We start from the raw sequence: 19,652 nt of genomic DNA on the forward strand, positions 1-19,652 counted from the left end.
GAAGGCTGTGGGAAATGGGGAATACAGTCAGCCTTCCTCTTGGGAGGGGTGTGTGTGTGTATGTGTTTTTGTGTGCGTGTGTGTAAATAAATAACTATCATGTGAAAGATAACTACCATGGATAAAGGGGAACTGAAAGACACAGGTTCAAAAAGAAACAGAATAGTGACAGGAACAATGGAAATCATGGAGTAAGAAGAGGGGACATACAGGAAAGACTTCCAAGACAGGCAGACAAATTGAAACTGAAAAAGATGGTATAATAAAAGCACAGTTATCTAGGTTTCTGGCCTAATGCAAAGGTAAGCAAGCAAATCGGCGAAACTGAAGATGAGAAACCCGCCTTGGTGGTTCGCGCAGGACTGGGCGTGGCCTGCATGATTGACAGTCGCTGTCCAGAGTTTCCAAATGCAAATAAGATAACGATTGACACACAATGCAGATATGCCGTAACATCATGCATGCATTACACTCCACAGCAGCTGAAATTCTACAAGTAGCAGTCACAGCTGTAAAACATGGGTGTTCACAATTACACAGTGTCATTATTCCATTACAGCAAAACTAGTTCTTAGAGTAATTTTGTAGTTTTTGTCAATGTAAAGTGAAATAACTGGCAAGTGATGTCCTATACTATAGTAATTGTAAGGACAGCTGCTAGTTTATTTTGCCAGCAGCAGCTCCTTAAACCGGAACAGTTAGCTGTAGTAATACACAAAAAAAGGTATACAAAGTAATAAGTAGTATTTGCAGTGTCCAGAGTTTTGACTCGTATTTTAGGTCCGTACCTTCTATAATCTGTGGCTGCCTGGCAAATCACTGATGGCTGAAGTCTGCAAATAAGGACATATATGTTGAGTTTCAGTCTTCGTATCCTTCTGAAAAATGCATGCTAACGCAAATCATGTTATTCAAGCAACTGTCAAAGATTAGAAGAGCAATATTTCAAATCTGTCCCTATTTTGGGGTCTTTGTCCCTCCATTATTTTAGGCTATGTCCAGATTGCTTCTGCTATGAAGTGGAGAGAGCTATGTAAGAAATGTCCAGAGAGAGGGAAAAATGTCTTCTAGTCTGCATTTAAAGAGTGTAGAGACGATGTGAATCCATGAAACGGTAAACACGGAATTACTTCTATTTTCCTTTAGAATAACTAACTGACACACTCCATAATCAACATTAACCGTGTATGATCTACATCCGTTCTGTTCACCTACTATAGTAGTCACCTTTTACACTTTGTACATAGCACAGCATCAATTGGTGTGTGTTGTATTTTATTGTCATGTCAGTGCATATCTTCTGCCCTAGCAAATTAATAAAAGTGTGCAAAACAAACCATGCAGTACAGCTACAATTAACTTAGTTAACTAAAACGGGTTTTCAGGACGACAAACCAATATACTCACATATGCAACTTTCGTAATAGTGCTTCAGGTGTGTTGCGGCTAAGAAGCATAAAGTCTGCGGTTTCCTATAGCAGCAGTGTACAGTCCCGATTACAGTATAGTATAGTATAAAACAAAAACAGTTTCCGATATGTGCATTGTACTGTTTTTTTCTTTCCATGACTGTGCTGATTTAGGGAAACATGGCCATACTAACAACCTAAAGTCTGTTGTTTCCTATACCAGCAGTGTACAGTCCTGATTATAGTATAGTCTAGTATAAAATAATAGCAGTTTCTGATATGTGCACTGCACTGTTTTTTCTTTCTATGACGGTGTGCTGATTTAGGGAAACGTGGCCATACTAACAACCTGATACATTACGGCTCTTAACCGAATTTTTTCTGTGTCATGTAGCTACATTCTCTGTATTTAAATATTTCACATTGGGTTATTTAGAGGACGCCTTGTTGCCATTTATTGTAATTTCTTAACTAAATACTTGAAAGTGTTTAATGTATGGGTTATAACTTCTCAGAATGTATATTCTCTGTATTTGTCTATAAAATAGGGATAGTTCGCAAATTATACATTTTCCGTCATTGGCAGCTTGGGCATGCTGACTATTCATGAGGCCAAGCAGGCTGAATCAGTAATCAGTTGGGAGTGTTCAGCGACGTGGCCATGATGCTGGGTATGAGGCGGGTTTGGGGCTGGGTTTGCTACTGCACATCTGGTGGGTTTGCAGTCTTCAACATCGCCGGCAAATGGTTCTGGTTCTGTTTCTTATGTCAAAATTCATTGACTATAGCGTGTTGTATACCTCTATGTTATTTGGCCTCCTGGACCAGGACATGGCTGAAAACAGGTCCATGGACTAATCCATTTACTTGGTTGTGAATTAATAATTAAACAAAGGTGAATTTTTGTGACAACACAGCAGTGTTGTCATTTTTAATGGTCTTCACAACTAACTGTTATACCTAACTTACAACTTACAGGTCCTGGAAAAACATTAAAGAAATGTTGTTTCAGCCCCCTATGAGAAAAACAATACACAAACAAAAAAAACCTTTACAAATGTGGCAAAACATATAAAGAAATTACTGTAGGCTGGAGAAGGATATTCCAATAATTTGCTCAAACACTAAACATAGGGGTAGAGGGGTAGACTTTGGAACAGTTAGTTCTCCTAACCTAGGCCACAATTAAGAACTACATGATAAACCAAGCTAAGTGCACATAAACAGATCAAGACATGTTGCTGATAAGTAAAAATACCCATCTACTTTACCCAGTTAAGCAGCTTAAAGACTTAGCCTGTAACCCTGTCAGCCACTGCTCTCTCAAACTCTGATTTTTCTTTACTGGTGTTATAGCACAAGTGTTTCACAAAATGTATGTTGGACCTGCTAAGGCCAAGGACCACTACTAGCCTTGCTTTATTATTACTGGGAATGTAAATCAAAAGCTGGTCTATTTTACATGCAGAAGAAGCAGGAAACACTGAGATAATTGGGGAAGCTTGATGCAAAGAATACCCTTTACTTCTGTGGCCCAGAATCTAGGGGAGTTTGTGTACCGAGTGAGTGTCCCCCATCCCCCGGGAAACCACAGCTGTGATAAGGTTCCTTCAGCATGTTTTGTACAGCAGCTGGTTACTATCACCATGGCGCCTTTTAAGGGACCGGAGTTGTGCTCTGCTGGGTTGGGGGGTCTGCAGCTGAAATACTACATAAAGTTGCAACCAAAAGGCGTGCCTTATTCCCCTGAAGACCCTGGACCATTGATCACTGCCATTGATGGGAAGAGTGAAAGAGATGGCTAAGAGGGTGTGCCCAGAATGTGTTGTTCTGCGATTGGTGGAGAGGTATGGTGATGCCTGCAAGGTAAAAGGACAGTAAAGAAGGACAGTAACAGGTTGAGACTATGTGTAGACTACACTTAGCCAGAAGGTTCGACTGCATTCGGTTGAAGGTTCGTTGGGATGCTTGCTGAGTTAGAAGGTGTTTGGGCTGATGCTAATATGGGATTTTAGCAGATAATATGGGATTTGGTGACTTCGCTTACCACATTCATAACCCCTTTTTTGGCGCTCGCTTTAACGCCTTCCCTTTGGCATTAACTCTGCACGGAACACTGCTTTTGGCAAAGGATCGTGGAAGGACTAGAGGGGTGACAGGTTTCTCGAGATTGCTTTGTTGAACCATACCACATCCAATGAGGTCATTATCCCTGAAATCTTTTTTTTTGCTCGGGGTCCTGTGAGGGTACTTGCAGTCCACAAATGGACCTCAGTTTCAGGGCAGTCTTTTGCAGCTTTCGCAACCGCATGGCTTTGATCATGTTACATAAGCAGCCCCAGGTTCCCGCAGAGTAACGGAGTATGAACGGGCGGTGCAGACGGTGAGAACCCTAAAAAAAGTCGATCCCCACATGGCATCTCTCTTTGGCGCATAGTGACCGCGCCACAGAATGGGTATAGCCCCGCGGAACTCCCAGGGACGACGGGCCAAGTGACCTCTCTCCCCCATTTATCCTCACAGTTGAACCCCCGCGCGCCCTGATTGGGGAAGGCTCAGGGGAAAGAGGGGAGAAGAGGTATAAATACAACCACACAAGACCTTGGCTGCTGGACAGAGAACACACTCTTTGGCTTGCATGTTTCTCTGAACATGCAGCTGTTTAGGCAACATTACAGCAGGCTGAGCTCAGAGCCTCAACCCCTCCCTCTACAAACACAGAATTAATTCTTTAATAGGAGCCGTACACTCATCCCAGAACTCCCACATAAAGGTACTCCCCTACCTCTTGTTACTACCAACAGCACTGATGGCTGTACTGGTCCATCTTCCCACTTAAAAGTCAAAATTCCAATAAAACATGTCCAGATCATGAAATGTTGGGAGAGGCAGTGAACTAAATTGCCATTACTAATTCAAGCAAAACAATAAACCATACGCAAACATTCAGTCATACTTTTGAATGCCTAATGCCTAAGGTGCTCACTCTGCTAGGGACATTTGGAAGCATCTTATTCTAAAGGAAACAGTAAACTGGACCAATGTAATGCAAATGTACAGCTCAACAGGGAAAAAGTTGCTGCCTGAAGCATACTGTTTTCTGAACTGTAAAGAACAGTACAAAAGGACATGATGTCCAAAAGTAAAATCATGCTGAAACTTCATCAACCGTTCCACTGAGGAGAGTAATTGACAGCAAGATAGCTTTGCTGCTACATAACACACTGGTGGATAGAACACCTGTCCAAGAAAGCACAAGAACTGAAATATGCAGACAGCAAAACTGCTTCAGAGTTAACAAAACTACTACAAACAGCTGCAATGGCTCAAGTCCAAAGCACTACAGTTTACAGTTCCACTGCGGCTTTCAAAAGTTCATAGTGACACTTTGGGTGGTGTTCTGGGGTTTAGCCTGCTGCCATAAAAACTCTTCAGTTTAGAGAGTACAGAATGGGAATTTACTGCTGCTGAAGATGCAAACTACTAAAATGATGCTGTTAACATGTCACATCCCTCTTACTTCTCCAGGTGTACAAAACTTAAATGACAGATATGCATATCACTGAATGTGTAGAATCTACCAGCTTGTAAAACCTTTTGGGCTACAATGGCATTCGTTCATATTAGACAAATGTTGCTTAAAAAATTATGGCTGATAAAGCTGATTAACCTGTAATATTTTAGGTTAAAGCAACAAAGTAAATCAATACGTAAACCATATTGCTTTTCTCTAACTTCTCCAATGTGTTTGCACACAGCCCTAGCCCTGAACCTCTGCATTCAGTTCAGCTGCATTACATCTTAACCAAAGCAGTCATCTCTCTTCTTTTCTCTTCACTAATGTAATTCCTCTTCACTAATGTAATTCCTGTAACTTTGCAATCCCAAAATACAATGCTGGATATTAAATGCATAGTACCAAGGTCACAATTATAGATTCAGAGCTGATAGCAATATTTTGGACCTTAAAAGAATACTACAAGCATCTACAGAACGTGTATGTTGTGCCTACGTCTTCACTTCAGACACTCCTTCCAGCACAGCAGACTGCTGTCAAACAGATCTCTGATCCTGCTGCTCAAGATTAAATAGCCAGAAAAATACAGCAAAATTTGCATAAAATAAATATGGAAAAAAATAATGAACATAAACTGTCAAATTCTACGGATTACTGCCAAACAGCAACTCAGCAAAAAAGCACTGTGCACATCAGAGCTTGTGATATCACAATGTCTGTGCCCAGGGGAAAGAAAATGCTACTGACATACAAAGAAATGAACTACGTTTCTTAAGCAAGAGAGAGCAAAATACAAATTTAAACTGTACTGAGCCTACGTTATTGTAAAACTGCCTTTAAATACTGTACAGATGTAAACAAACATATACAAATAACAGAACAGATTAACTGAAATTCAGAGTTGAATTAAATATTACCAAATGTTTTCTTACAAAACACAGATACTGTTTCTTACTGGTCTGCCTCCTTATTCATTTGGCAAGGGGTAAACTTGATGGGGGGCAGCTCTTCTCCCCATACACACTTTTTAAAGCTGTGATAATGTTCCTGCTTAACACTCTTATACATCTTACGATCACTGCCTTTTGTAAGAATGTGAGGTTCTTCATGTCAAACACTGACAATGCTGTTCTAAACTTTTAGACAACTTGCATTATCACACACACCTTACCTTGTATCAAAGTTAACTCCTCTTCCCATCTTCGGTATGGGAAGCTGAAGTCTCTTCCCACTTAAAATACTCATATTCTAAATCTTTCACATGAAAGGGTAATCCAAAAAAGCAGCAAAATCCATGTCTACATATTTTTACTCAATCACTTTGTTTAACAAGTCAGTTAAAACTAGAAGGTAAAGCCACATGGGGAGGAGAAGCAGGAACATATGGAGCCCCGCCTCCCTGTAGTAACATTAAAGTTACAGTACCCTTGGAGCCTCTTGTCAGTTGTTGTAGTTAGAAGACAGCTATTATGAGCAGTTGTGAATTCCTGCAGTATCACTGAACTGAGAGTAGAAGAGGTGGGGTTTGCTTAATTGTTTGTTAGCCTTGTTGCTTCTTCCATTCAGACTTATTTTTTTGAGTAATATTTGGCTTTTGCAGTTGTTCAGTACAAGGATATGACAGGGTTTGGATATACAACATTCCTGCCTAACCAGGTCAGTTCCCTTCTCATTGGCTAGTTTTAAATATTTGAACAGGGGAAGGGAAGAATAATTCTTACAAAAATAAATAAATAAACAGCATTTTAGCAGTAGAGTCGGGGGAGGGAAAAGCCCCAATAAATTTGAATTTAAAATGCTAAGAGAATGCTAAACAGTCTGCTGCTAGGTGACTTCATAAAGCGAAACAAAAAGCAGCTGTGAGCAATAAAAAAAACCCAAGTATTAATCTGTACTGCAGTTACCAGCCTTTTTACAGCATAACGAGGAAAGAGTTGTAGACTTGGGCTATGCCTGTGAGCTTTTATTTTTCTCAGTTTCTCTTGCTTCTTAAAACATTATATAATTAAGCAGGATGGTATTTATAATTCTCCTTCTGACTGGATGTGTTCCTGGTGCAAAGAAAACTGTAATAGCATCTACGATGTTTCACTGAGATGCTTTGAATATGAAAACTCCTGCACTGCCTTGTTGTATATTAAGAGATTACACACATTTCCTGCTGCCGTGCATGCTGTTGTACAATAACGCCCACCAAGGAAGGAAACCATTGCTTGTCTACCTTGACAGCAGGCAGATGAGGTCCTATGCAAGTGTTTCTGCCTTCCTTCCCCACTTACAAATACTAACTGTCCTTCTCTTTCATCACCTAGCATTGCTGCTCTTTTACTTAAATTATGTAAATGTTTATTCACTTGGTCAGCAAGACAATACAAAAGAAAAAAGTACATGTTATGTTAGTAATAAATAAACCACATTTCTTATAGTCACACACACACATAGTTAACCAGTTATTTCAAAACAGTAGATGCAAACAATGTTTATATTTATTTACAAGGTAAATAAACAAGATATTCACATACCATTTTGGCCACTACCTGGGTTACAACAGCCAAAAAAGGATATACCCTTTTCAGTCACTACCTGTGCTACAACAAAAACATTGCACAATATATATACACATACAAGCATACATGGGAGGGTGGACTTAGAAAAAACGAGACTTCCCACAAACATCAACTTGAATCAGGCTTAAACCCTGTACCATAGAGCTAAAAGGTACCTTTAACACAAAGTCATCATGCTCCCCATATGTACTACAATAAGTAATAGAATATCTGAATATTTACAAACCTCAAACATTATTAACCATATAACTTCAGCTGAAGAAATTCACATCACCGCCAATGTTCCTGGAATTGCCTACTGATCAACAATTCTGTCTCGAACATTAAAAAGGCATTGCCATAAGAAAGGGTAACAGTAGGAAGAACGGTGTAAGGTGTTTTTGACAGATTAATAAAAGTGTTTCTAAAAGTAGTTCTGAGGTCTCCTTGAATGCAGAGTGCAAATAGTTCCACGTGATAAGTTCTTGGGAAGAGAACTCATGATCTCAAAGCAAAGGTCTGGCACCAGAAAATACAAGTTGCAAATATGAACTTAATATCTAATTCGGGGATGTCAAGAAACTGCATTTTATACAGCAGACATGTTGGATGGCAAATCTGCTTTCTGTCTGTTATGGGAAGTCGGCCTGCTGTGCCCAAGACACTGTAGAAGGTTTCACATCTGGTTTCAGACACAGAAGACTGTGAATCGTAAGATTTGCAGGACACAAACTATTTTGAGTGACTGACATGGCATTTGGGAGGTCATGGTCAATCCACAGTTAAACTCCTCTCCAAGTGATTCTATTCCAGGTGTTATGGCAGGGATAGTTTGATTGTTCAAACCAAACATTCATTTACTTGACATAGTGCTAACTTTTCCAGGTGGTTTTCATGCCATGCAGTATCCAAGTACATACATAGTACTAATGCACTGCCTGGACTCTGACCCTTTACAAGTGTGTGACATTCCTGCTGTCCCTCACTGCTGATGTTCTTGAGTAAGAGAAAAATCACCAAACCATGAAGTCATTAACATAAAGTAGGGTTTGACAGATAGGAAATTAATGTGCAAGTATGAAGCAACTGAAAAGATGCAGCCCCAGAATGGAGCCGTAAGACTCGTTCACATGGCGAAGGTATCGGCAATCTTACCTTGTATCTTCATTTACACCGGGTGGCTGACAGACCTGTCACAAAGACCTTTATAAAGCTGTGCTTCACTGCATGCTAGAGGAGTAGCCTTTGGCCCTTATAACATCAGTGAACATGGTACTGGCCTTTCAGTTATCCATGAATCTACTTCAAGTTACCAACTTTGAATGTCACACAATCCAACCTGTCAATCCTGTTGACCTGCTGTCCCATCTGACCACAGCTGGAAACAAAGTAATTCATTTGTAAGTGTTTTTGCATGGGGGCACATCTCCTGATATGGAAGATTTACCCCCTTCATACTTAATCTTTAAATAAATATACTACTTTGATGTCACATTAACTTGGGGAAAAACGGATGTACACAACACATTTTTTCTAGCATGTCCCCTCTCTTCTTGTTTATGAGAAATTGCAGGTGTTTGCAGACACCTTGGTTTACAGACCTCCTGGCAGACATACTTTTTCAACTGGTAACTCTAATTCTCCATGTGCACCTCCCTCCTTGAAGGCCATTCTCAAGGGTCAGTCATCTCGCAATTCTTTTCTCTTTATTTACCATCTCCCAGCTGACCTATTACAGACTTCTGTGATGCTTTACACTGATGATATGGTGGTATATAGGTCCATCCTCTCTCACAACACATTCAAAAAGCAGCTGGAAAACCCTAGACACTAAGGCTTTGCTAAGATTAATTCTGGTGGCTCTGAAAAAGCAGTTAAGTAGAAAATGGAAATCAAAGTCTAAACCAACTGTATTTGAAGTGGTGAATACTGTTTAAGAGATAAAAGAACTGGAAGTGGGATTTAGAAAAGGGTAGGAGCAAATTACATAGAAAAAAATGGAAACTGTGGGAACAGTACATGCATAATAATTTTCTGGAGGAGTGAGGTTTAAGGGAAGGCAGAAATTTAGCAATTTACGTAATGTTGGATTGATGGTAATTGTATAAAAGAATATATGTGATGTATAATGTTTCTAACTGTGAACATGTTAACATGGTTTGTTTTCCTTTATATATATGTATGTGTGCCAGTGCCTTAATTGTTAATTCAATAAACGTTTAAAAAAGCCACTGGAAAATAACCTCAAACATTTAACCTCCAGGCTGCTAATCAAGAAGCTCACGTTAAACACTAAAACAATGAAAACTATTATCTTTGGGACTCTGCAAAAACATTCCTCATCTCAAAGGATTGGAGCATTTCCTGGAGTGACCAAACCCAATTTTAAATTCCTAAACATTTGAGATGTCTAGGAACACAGCTGAAACAGCAACGTAGCTTCCAGTATCATTTTGACATAGCCTTGATTTTATTTTATTTACACTTTGTTGACCTGATTAGCCCCCTCTTTTCAGAAGAGATGTGAGATGACTTGTACTGACTTGGGGAAATTTGGCCAGGGCATAGGGGATCCTTCCCTTACTCTTTTCGATAGATGCCATGCTGTCTTTTACAGCCACCTGAACAACATCTTATCTGAAGGATGATACCCTCAGGAGTGCGGCACCCCCTTATGATATATTTCAGTATGGTACTGACAAAAAATTAATCCAGTTATCCAGTGTGAGAATAGTGCCCACAGCCTACTGATTTTGTAGCACCAAAGACAAGTGTGCTATCTGGTGAGCTATAGAGACTGTAATAAATAGCAAAGATTACTGCTCAACTATCCCTGGCAAGAAAAATCTCTTGGCTCCTCATTGGAATGTCAGAACTTGCAATGCTGAGCCCAAAATTGCAAAAACTACAAGAGAAAAGTGAATGTTGGACATCACTCTGCATTGCTGTAGAACAGTATGTCAAATGGCTGTTATATCATATGCAAATGATGCAGGACTGACTGCCATGCAGATTTAACAGTGACATCATGCATACATTGAACCCAGCCATCACTACATGATGATGGACAGGTTGACACACAAGATCAGACACAGTCGGCGTGGACTATGATGCTTGCAGATGACATTGTGATCTGTAGTGAGAGTAGTGAACAGGTTGAGGAGACCCTGGAGAGGTGGAGATATGCTCTAGAGAGAAGAGGAATGAAGGTAAGCAGGACTAAGATAAAATATGTGTGTGTGAATGACAGGGAAGACAGAGGCATGATAAGGATGCAAGGAGTAGAGCTGGTGAAGGTGGATGAGTTGAAATACTTGGGATCAATAGTTCAGAGTAATGGTAAATGTGGATTATATGTTTCTATTTGGAGATACTGTGTTGGTTTGATGTGTATAGAAGTAATGGTAAGTATGGGACGGAGGTGAAGAAGAGAGTCAGGAGTGATTTGTGACAGACGGGTACCAGTAAGAGTGAAAGGAAAGGTATGCAAGATGGTAGTGAGACCAGCTATATTATATGGGTTGGAGATGGTGGCACTGATGAAAAGGCAGGAGGGAGAGCTGGAGATGGCAGAGTTAAAGATGTTATGATTTGTACTGGGTGTGAGGAGGATGGGCAGGATTAGAAATGAGTATATTAGAGGGTCAGCTCAGGTTGGATGATTTGGAGAGAAAGGCAGAGAGGCGATATTGCATTGGTTTGGACATGTGCTGAGGAGGGATGCTGGGTATATTGGGAAAAGGATGCTACGGACAGAGCTGCCAGGTAAGAGGAAAAGAGGAAGGCCTAAGATAAGGTTTATGGATGTGGTGAGACAGGACATGCAGGTGGTTGGTTTGACAAAGCAAGATGCAAAGGAAGAAATGGAAACAGATGGTCCGGTGTGCTGACCCCTAATGAGAGCAGCGAAAAGAAAAATAAGAAGAATCGTGCATACATTGATTGTTGATTGACACATATGAAAATTACCCCTAAGATGTTCCTATTGAGTGAGGCAGGAAATGAAGAGTGTTCTGAGCTGTGCCTTGAAAATCATATGGACACCGTGGTCACTGATTCAGACAAGGGAAATGAGCATTCTTGACTTTGACACCCCCCCTTTTGTGGGGGCTTGCCATTTTAATTGCAGTTTAGTTTAGATTTTTCATTCTATTTGTTTAATCTATCCTTTTTGGGGAAGTAGGTCTATAGTGTTGGGGATGTGAGTCTACAGTGCACAGTGTTGCTTTCTTGGGTGTCTGGGTGTCTTGGGTATTAGAAAGTATGCACCTTATATTCTTGTCCATTTTTTGGCATGTTATTAAACAGAGTTCATGGTACGAAGACTTGTCCAGTGCTCCATTTCTGCTCGTACTTTGGTAAAGCGTTTACATGCGTCTTCAGGTAAGTGACAACAATTGTATATTAATTTCTGTAGTAAGTCAGTTTACAGTTATACTTTTTTTCTTACCGTTATGTTCAGTTTAGACAGATGACCTCATCTTTTCTGTGTCTTAGAAATACATGGGCAAGTTCCAGTTATAGTTAGTGCTGTTTCTTTCTCTTCGACATTACTGTATTGCAGTACCCTAACATTTGTCTCGATGAGCATTTGCATGCCACGTAATAACCTTCTATCTTAATGCATAAATCTGTAATAAACAGTACATTGGTAATTTACAATGCGTCAAACATTTGTACAAGTTCCAGTTACAGTACTATTTCTTTGCCCCCTCGAACTAACATGCTGAATACCTGATGAAAATTCATGAGGCCGGTGAAGACATTGCTATGAATATTCCTTCATTATTCGAACACATCACCTTGTGGTGGATGGGGTTTAGATGAAACTTGCTACTGCACATCTGGGGAGGTACCACAAGTCCCATCACTCTTCTCCATTAAATTTGTTTTTTGCATTGTGGCAAAACCCATTGCAAATTAATATATGCGAACTTATAGAATGCAATACCTCAGAGAAAAAGGAATATTCTCAGAAATAGATCTCCTGAACTTAGCATATGTAAACCCTGATTTTCAGTCCTTCGCTCTCTACATTGCAGGACTCTGCATTATTTGTTCTGCCATTTCACATGGTTACCAAAGCTCTCATTTCCTTTTTTCCGGGGTTGACAGGTAAAAGGGTGCTCCTTCCATGACCTAAATATGACTTTTCTTCTATAGCTGCCACCTAAAAAGGGAACCTTTTAGCCCTTTATGCCCCCTCTAACAATAAGATTTGCAGACCCATTACACTTGCCCCCAAGAGCAAAGCATTTCTGCTTGATGTTCCAGAATACAAACTAGCTACCAGTATCAGAAAGAACAAACTTACTACTAAACTTTAACTTCTAAGCCATGTAACCTTAAACCCTTTACAGTTTTTTGTGCTGCCTCCTGAAATGCTCATCGACCAACAACCTAAGATTCTTACCTTCAACTACCCGCCTTTCCTTCATATGGCCAAAAACAGATTACACTACTTACATCAGTGCTTTGTAGTCCTAGAACCACTAATGTGGCAATCCCTACATACCCACTAATATAAAATAAATACCCCTTTCCATAAATTTGGAATGCACTTCAAAGAATGCTTGTTCAAAGAAACAGCCTGTAAATGGCATCACAAAGTAGGTGTTACCTGACACATTCAGCTCGCTAAACGTTTCTCCACTCCTATTTGTGCAGACGTCTGTCTCCAAGTCTGATGCCCAGGACCACTTGCCTCGATCCCTTCTCTTACTATTTCTTTCTAACTCTAAATACCTTTACCCAGGTGTACTTGATGCTTTCCTTGTATGATTGTTGCAGTGCAGAGATATCTGTTAGTCACTGACACCTTTTATTAATATAATGCAAAATATGCTCATAATACTTATAAGTTCTCTAGTGCTCATTAGCCTGGTGCATACATATGAACTCTAATTTTCAAATATTTGACAATACTTTGTTTTGCTGGGACTGAGACTGAAAATTGTCCATGGGGATAAGAGCTTTGCCCACCCATTAACAAATTTAAAATGAAATAAAATTATAGGCACAGCCTTCCCTGCAAAACTGCTTTTAAATATAATGGATCTTTTGCAGGGATCAAATAGTGTAGCGGGGCAGTATGACTAGTCAGTGTTGGGCTGTGTGACATTCAGCTGCAGTAAGCCATAATCAGGGTCAGGCTGTGGGACATTCAGGTCTAGTAAGCCATAGTCGGAGCTGAGCTGTGGGACATCCAGCTGTAGGAAGCCATAGTCGGTGGTGAGCTGCAGGGCATTCAGTTGTAGTAAGATATAGTCGGTGTTTACCTGCAGGACATTCAGTTGTAGTAAGATGTAGTCAGTGTTGAGCTGTGGTACACTGAGCTTTAGTAAGCCATAGTCAGTGCTGGGCTGTGGGACAATCACCTGAAGTAAGCCATAGTCAGGGTTGGGCTGTGGGACATCCAGCTGAGGTAAACGATAGTTGGTGCTAGGCTGCAGGACATTCAGTTGTAGTAATAGCCGGTGTTGGGCTGTAGAACACTGAGCTGTAGTAAACCATAGTCGGTGTTTGGATGTGGGACATCCAGTTATAGTAAGCCACAGTTGGTGTTGGGCTGCAGGACATTCATTTGTAGTAAGACATAGTAGATGTTAGGCTGCACGACATTCAGCTTGAAGTAAGACATAGTCAGTGTTGGGCTGTGGAGCAAGCAGCTGAAGTAAGACATAGTCAGTGTTGGGCTGTGGAGCAAGCAGCTGAAGTAAGACATAGTCAGTGTTGGGCTGTGGAGCAAGCAGCTGAAGTAAGACATAGTCAGTGTTGGGCTGTGGAGCAAGCAGCTGAAGTAAGCCACAGACATTGTGATGGGCTGCAAGACCTTCAGCTGCGTACCTCTCAACTGTACAGATTTTCACAGAATGTCCAGATTGTTGCCTCATATTTTGGTCCGGCTTTCATCAAATTGTGATTTTTCTGGCAAATTAGTGCCAAATGATTAAAGACTGAAATTAGAAAATAATGATGGACATTTGAGTTTTGGACTACTTACCATTCAGAAAATTCATGCTAATGTTTGTTTGTCTTTTCGGCTTCTTCCTGGTAAGGGGTCGCCACAGCGGACTCCGGTCCGCTAATGATTGGCAGTAGATTTTTACGAAACGCTGAGGTGCCAGCTCGACGCCCAACCTTCAACGAAGGCACGCCCATTTAAGCACGCATGTCTTTCGAATGCTACCCAACCGCGGGGAGGACATGCAGACTCCACACAGAAGGCACTCCCAAGCCATGCAGAGAATCGAACGGGAGAACCTCTTGCTGTGAGGTAACAATGCTGTACAACCTGTTATTCTATCAACTTTCTAAGTTTGTAAGAGCAACATTTAAAAAAGTCCCTATTTTTAGTACTTTGTCCAACTTTTATTTATGGCTTCCTTTGTCCAGATTTTTTTACTCTAAGAGATTGAGAGTTATGTTAAGCTGTAGTAAGCCATAGTCAGTGTTGGGCTGTGGGGCATTCAGCTGTAGTAAGCCACAGTCGGTGTTGGGCTGTGGGACATTCAGCTGTAGTAAGCCACAGTCGGTGTTGGGCTGTGGGACATTCAGCTGTAGTAAGCCACAGTCAGTGTTGGGCTGTGGGACATTCAGCTGTAGTAAACCACAGTCATTGTTGGGTTATGCCACTATTTATGGTTATCCATGCTTCCTAGCACTAAGTCTTGAAACATTAGCAAGTAGCCATATTACACTGCCTAGTTTGAAGGACATATTGCTTATTAACTAAAAGACCACATTTGCTGAGATTTCAGTATCTGGTTAAACACCAGTTTCTTAAGTATTTTCATCAGGCATGTAAGAATTAATGCAGGATTGAATGGAAGGGCAGTAAAGGCATTGGCTAAGTAGTAGAAGAACAACTGCCTCTTTCCAAATTTATGGAATCTTCCCTTGGGAGGAGTTGAGGCTGCAGACATGACTAAGGGGTTCAGAGGTGAAATACGCCACAAGGATGAAGGATCTAGGATATAGCTATTCAGTCCATGGAGTAACACCAGCAAAAAGGCTGAAACCAGCATGCAAACTCACCTGGAAAAAGTAATCAGGTGGGTAGCCCTACTCTCACATTCTCAGTATATAACTAGGATGGAGAGTCCTGATTGGGGGGGGGGGGATTTCTTCACAAACGTAGCAGCAATAAATGTAGAAGGCAGTTCACACATAATTTCAGGAGTATGAGGGATACAGTCCCATATATCATGGAATGCACTAGGGTGAAGTCACTGCCAGAAAATGCTTCAAGTTATATCAACATATAACATCCAGGCAGACAAAACTTTCTCATGCTGCCAAGGTTCTCCCATATCCCATAATGCACCACAGTGCTTAGCCTCTATAAAGAGCTTCATTGCCATGCTTCATGTAGGTTCACTGCAACAACCCCAGGCTGATAATCAGTTTATTCTGACAGACAAAAATGTGTTGGTTTCTCTGAATAAACACATTATACTGTATCTTTTCTCTCTCTCATTTCTTGTCTTTTTATATTTATGGGCATTTGGGAGTTTTTCCCTAAAAATTGTCTTCTTCTTTCTGAGACTATGCTCACCCTTGCTATGTCCTGCCATAATAGTAATAAAAAAGTAAGCAAAGTAGGTTTCCTTTTTCCCTTTTTGGAATAATTTCATCTCCCTGCTTTACTACTGTTTGGGTGTTTGCTTTTTAACTGGAGAGGTCTGCTCCATGGCCTAAAGCGACCTTTGCCATTCAATGTCCAATGCATCTTTAAACTAGAAACAAAGGTACTTCTAGGACATATGGAGAAGAAGGGGAAAGCTCCTCAGCCCCGAGCGTATAATGTTTCAACCACCTTAAAGCTCCTTTTCAAATACAGAAAGGACTAAGGAGTCAACACTGAATGCAGTTTAGGAATGGCTCCACAGCAAAAGAAAAAGTAGAAATCTAGGAAAAATCCTGTCTATCAGAAACTTCCAGCCAGATTACAATCCCATCCTGTAGGTAGCCAAAGGCTATCCACAGATGGTCATCAACAGCAACCCTGAGTCCTTGCTAAACTATTCCTCTCTGGAGGCAGTTGGGGGTGTCTGTTATTCCAAATGTCTTCCTGGAAATTTGTCTCAAAGGACAGGTGGATAGGGACACTAATGACCAGATGATACAATATTTCCTTCCACACAAACCTCCTTTTTAATCCTTTCCTTTGCCTAACACCCCACTCTGTAAAAACCCAGTACAAACAGAGAAGACCCACACCTTTCTTCCAAAACATAGACACATAAACCCAGAATTATAGTTTTCTTTGAAGTTTAAGAAACAACTTTTCATGGAAACTATACAACTGAGAATATAATGCCAGAATATTTTTCTTCAGCCAGACTTGTGCATTTCACATGACAGCGAGAAATTCCTTCCTGGGTGCTTCTTTACTGAGATCTTTATAACAATATGAAAAATTACACTTTTGTGTAATTGACAATATAAATATGATTGAGTATGTCTCAAGATGTACAACTTATAGTGAAAATATCAATGACAGTTTACTTTAACATCACCTATGGTTTCACTAGGTGCCATGCAATTGTTTGTACATCACAAGAATTTTTAAATATTACAAAAGAAACCATCTTTAAATCTATGAAGAAAACTAAAAATGCAACAAAAAACACTTCAAAGGCATACTGAAATGAGTCAACACAATAAATATTATTGTAGACATGGAAATTTGATTAGTTTAGGCTTTCATCCTGCTCTTACAGGGGATGGACCTCCTCTTAAGGAATATGAAAGTTATGTGCTAATCATAACTACAGATCCAGATGGGTAGGTCCCTCCTGTGTAATAGATTCATGTCACCGTACTGACAGAAGATTCTGTGAGTGCTGCTTCATTGAATCTAAGACACTGAATAGCACTTTCAGCAATGCGAGAAGGGAACCCTCCACACCTGCAACATAATATAAGTACTCGGCTAGAAAAGGGAGATTTTTTTATGATCACTGTAATTAGCATTCACTGATACTGACTCAATAAACTGGCACTCATAAACTTACCATTAAATGGTTAACAGGCTCCCCTCTCTAACATACTTCTCCACCTTTCCCAAGTCTGACAAAGTAAGTTTCTACTCTTAGTTTTCTATTACCTGCTGTTTCACACAGCTAGGCATCATGGTGCATTATGGCACAGGGAGGGTTCTTTGCAGCCTAGAAAAGATTTACTTGCTGGGCAGTCCTAACACCTGCTGGACTTACAAATGGCAGACTCACACGTCCAGAGGTATTGTAATGGTAAGCACAAAACGTTTGTTTTGGGGATTTGTGTTTTACCTGATTACTGAAAATGTATTTTTCAGTGCTCTAAATATCACAGTTTAGGGTTTCAAATGTGCTAGGAAACTGATGAGGTCACCACTTCGCTTTCAGTTCCTCCAGGTGTCATGTCTTAACCTTATAACGTGCTTGACTTGTAACATCCCTGGACCTCCTAGAGGCAAGGGGAAACTAACCATTGTGTAGTTATGCAGTCAGGCTAAAACAAGCCTACACTGTGGTCCATATACAGTATGCAGCACCCCTGTTAAAGGGAACCCAAAGATTAAGTAAGCAGTCTCAGTATTGCCACTGAACTTTGTTGGATGACGATAACATGAGACTGACTACGCACGTCTGTGCATCTGCAACATTTATGTTAATTAGATGTGTAAACAAGTAAAGATGTGTTAAGGACAGCACTGACTCTGCATATTTACTGATGTTATACACTGAAGCATGCTTACTGCAAATATGAAGCAAATGATAAAAAGGCCATCACCTTTCAAGAAAACAACAGAGCTAAAAAGAAGAAAGGGAAAAGACATTGTGATACAGCAGACAAAAATAAACTACCTCTTCAGCAATGTGGAAGACCAAGCAGTTATTTGAGTAGAATATCAGACAAAATGGGTGGGAGACTATGCATAAAAAAGAACCATTGGAGACATTTATTTTGTGAAATAACTAAGACAGTGTGATTTTTGTAAGATAAAAGATTGACTTTAATTGGGCATACAGTACAATTCTGGAAGACAGTATATGCAGACTTCTTGATGGAACAATGGAGGGATTTGTTAACAGTTAAATACTGTGAAAAGTTGTGCACAGTAAATTGAAATAAATCACAGAAGTGTGAACTTAAGGAAAGTAATTAATTCAAACACTGCAGCTATTAGTACTTTAAGAATTAGGCATTAGCAAGTACCAAACTTTGCAACGAGGAACATACAGCAAACTCATATTCATTAAAGACAAGCATGTTTATATGGAATGTATAACAAAAAAAGGAATATATAAATGTAGAATTTTATAACAGTATGAGGAAGGACATCAACAACAATACTGGTGCTGTACAGGAGCACTTTAATGTCTGAAAGCTAAAATGAATGAACAGAGTGAATTCTGGTAGATTTACATATGGAATGAAAGCAAATCATCTTTCGCATTTTATTGAATAATTTTTTTGCAGAAATATTGTGAATGAGCTATGGCTGCTTAAACAAATGAAATACTGAAAAGTGTTTTGAAGTAGAATCAGATGTTTATAAGATGGGTAAAAACATAGTGGAGTACTTTTTTATTAGTGAGTACAATTTTGTTGAAGCATTTCCTGCTGTTTGTAGCAACTTAAATAAAACAAAGCAATGTTTTTAAGCAAAGACACAATTTACTTCTTGTGTAGCTTCATAACCAAGCAAATTTCAATTCCTGAATACAAACTTTGGTCAGTGTCTCATGTTATTTAATTTTCTGGCTATGTAGAAAGGTACAGGGTAAATGAGAGTTCTGAATTAGGAGTAGAACTTGTATGTTGTGTGTGTTAGAATGGAACATACTTTTATTTCAAATGCATGAATGTTAATGTACAGCATACTTACATTTCAAAGACATGAAAAGCTGTCATAATTACTGAAAAAATGCCAAACAAATTTTCGGCAAGGACACAAGGAATCCAAAGGGCACAAATACAGGAAGTGAAACAGAAACAAAGTCAATCCAAAAATTCCACGAAGGTAGAACAGAACAGTAGGACAGAAAGTAAATTGGAAGTGCTACAGCATGCTGGGATGTCATCCAAAGTATATGTGGCCATACCATTAGTGCCAATACTTGATGAGAAATACATCGCTAGTGTTTGTGCAAGTGGAGATCTCAGACGCATGACTAGCCCAGAACTAAA

At 39.9% G+C, this 19,652-nt stretch overlaps 1 protein-coding gene across 3 annotated transcripts in view; it reads right to left on the reverse strand.

The window, feature by feature from the left end:
* The window catches only part of NAV1 (neuron navigator 1), a 2,383,470-nt gene that overhangs the window by 1,114,501 nt on the left and 1,249,317 nt on the right, over positions 1 to 19,652 (reverse strand). Inside the window, exon 1 of one of the 3 annotated variants that reach the window (XM_044076517.1) lies at positions 6,098 to 6,262. The exons of the other annotated variants lie outside the window; for them this stretch is intronic. Coding sequence (XP_043932452.1) covers positions 6,098 to 6,171 — 74 coding nt within the window. The 5' untranslated portion in view covers positions 6,172 to 6,262. Of the gene's footprint in view, positions 1 to 6,097; positions 6,263 to 19,652 lie in introns of those variants that run through there. 3 annotated transcript variants of the gene reach the window in all.

The sequence above is a fragment of the Protopterus annectens genome, chromosome 7.part0, assembly GCF_019279795.1.
Source record: "Protopterus annectens isolate FY-2018-M chromosome 7.part0, PAN1.0, whole genome shotgun sequence".
Classification (NCBI taxonomy): Eukaryota; Metazoa; Chordata; order Ceratodontiformes; family Protopteridae; genus Protopterus; species Protopterus annectens.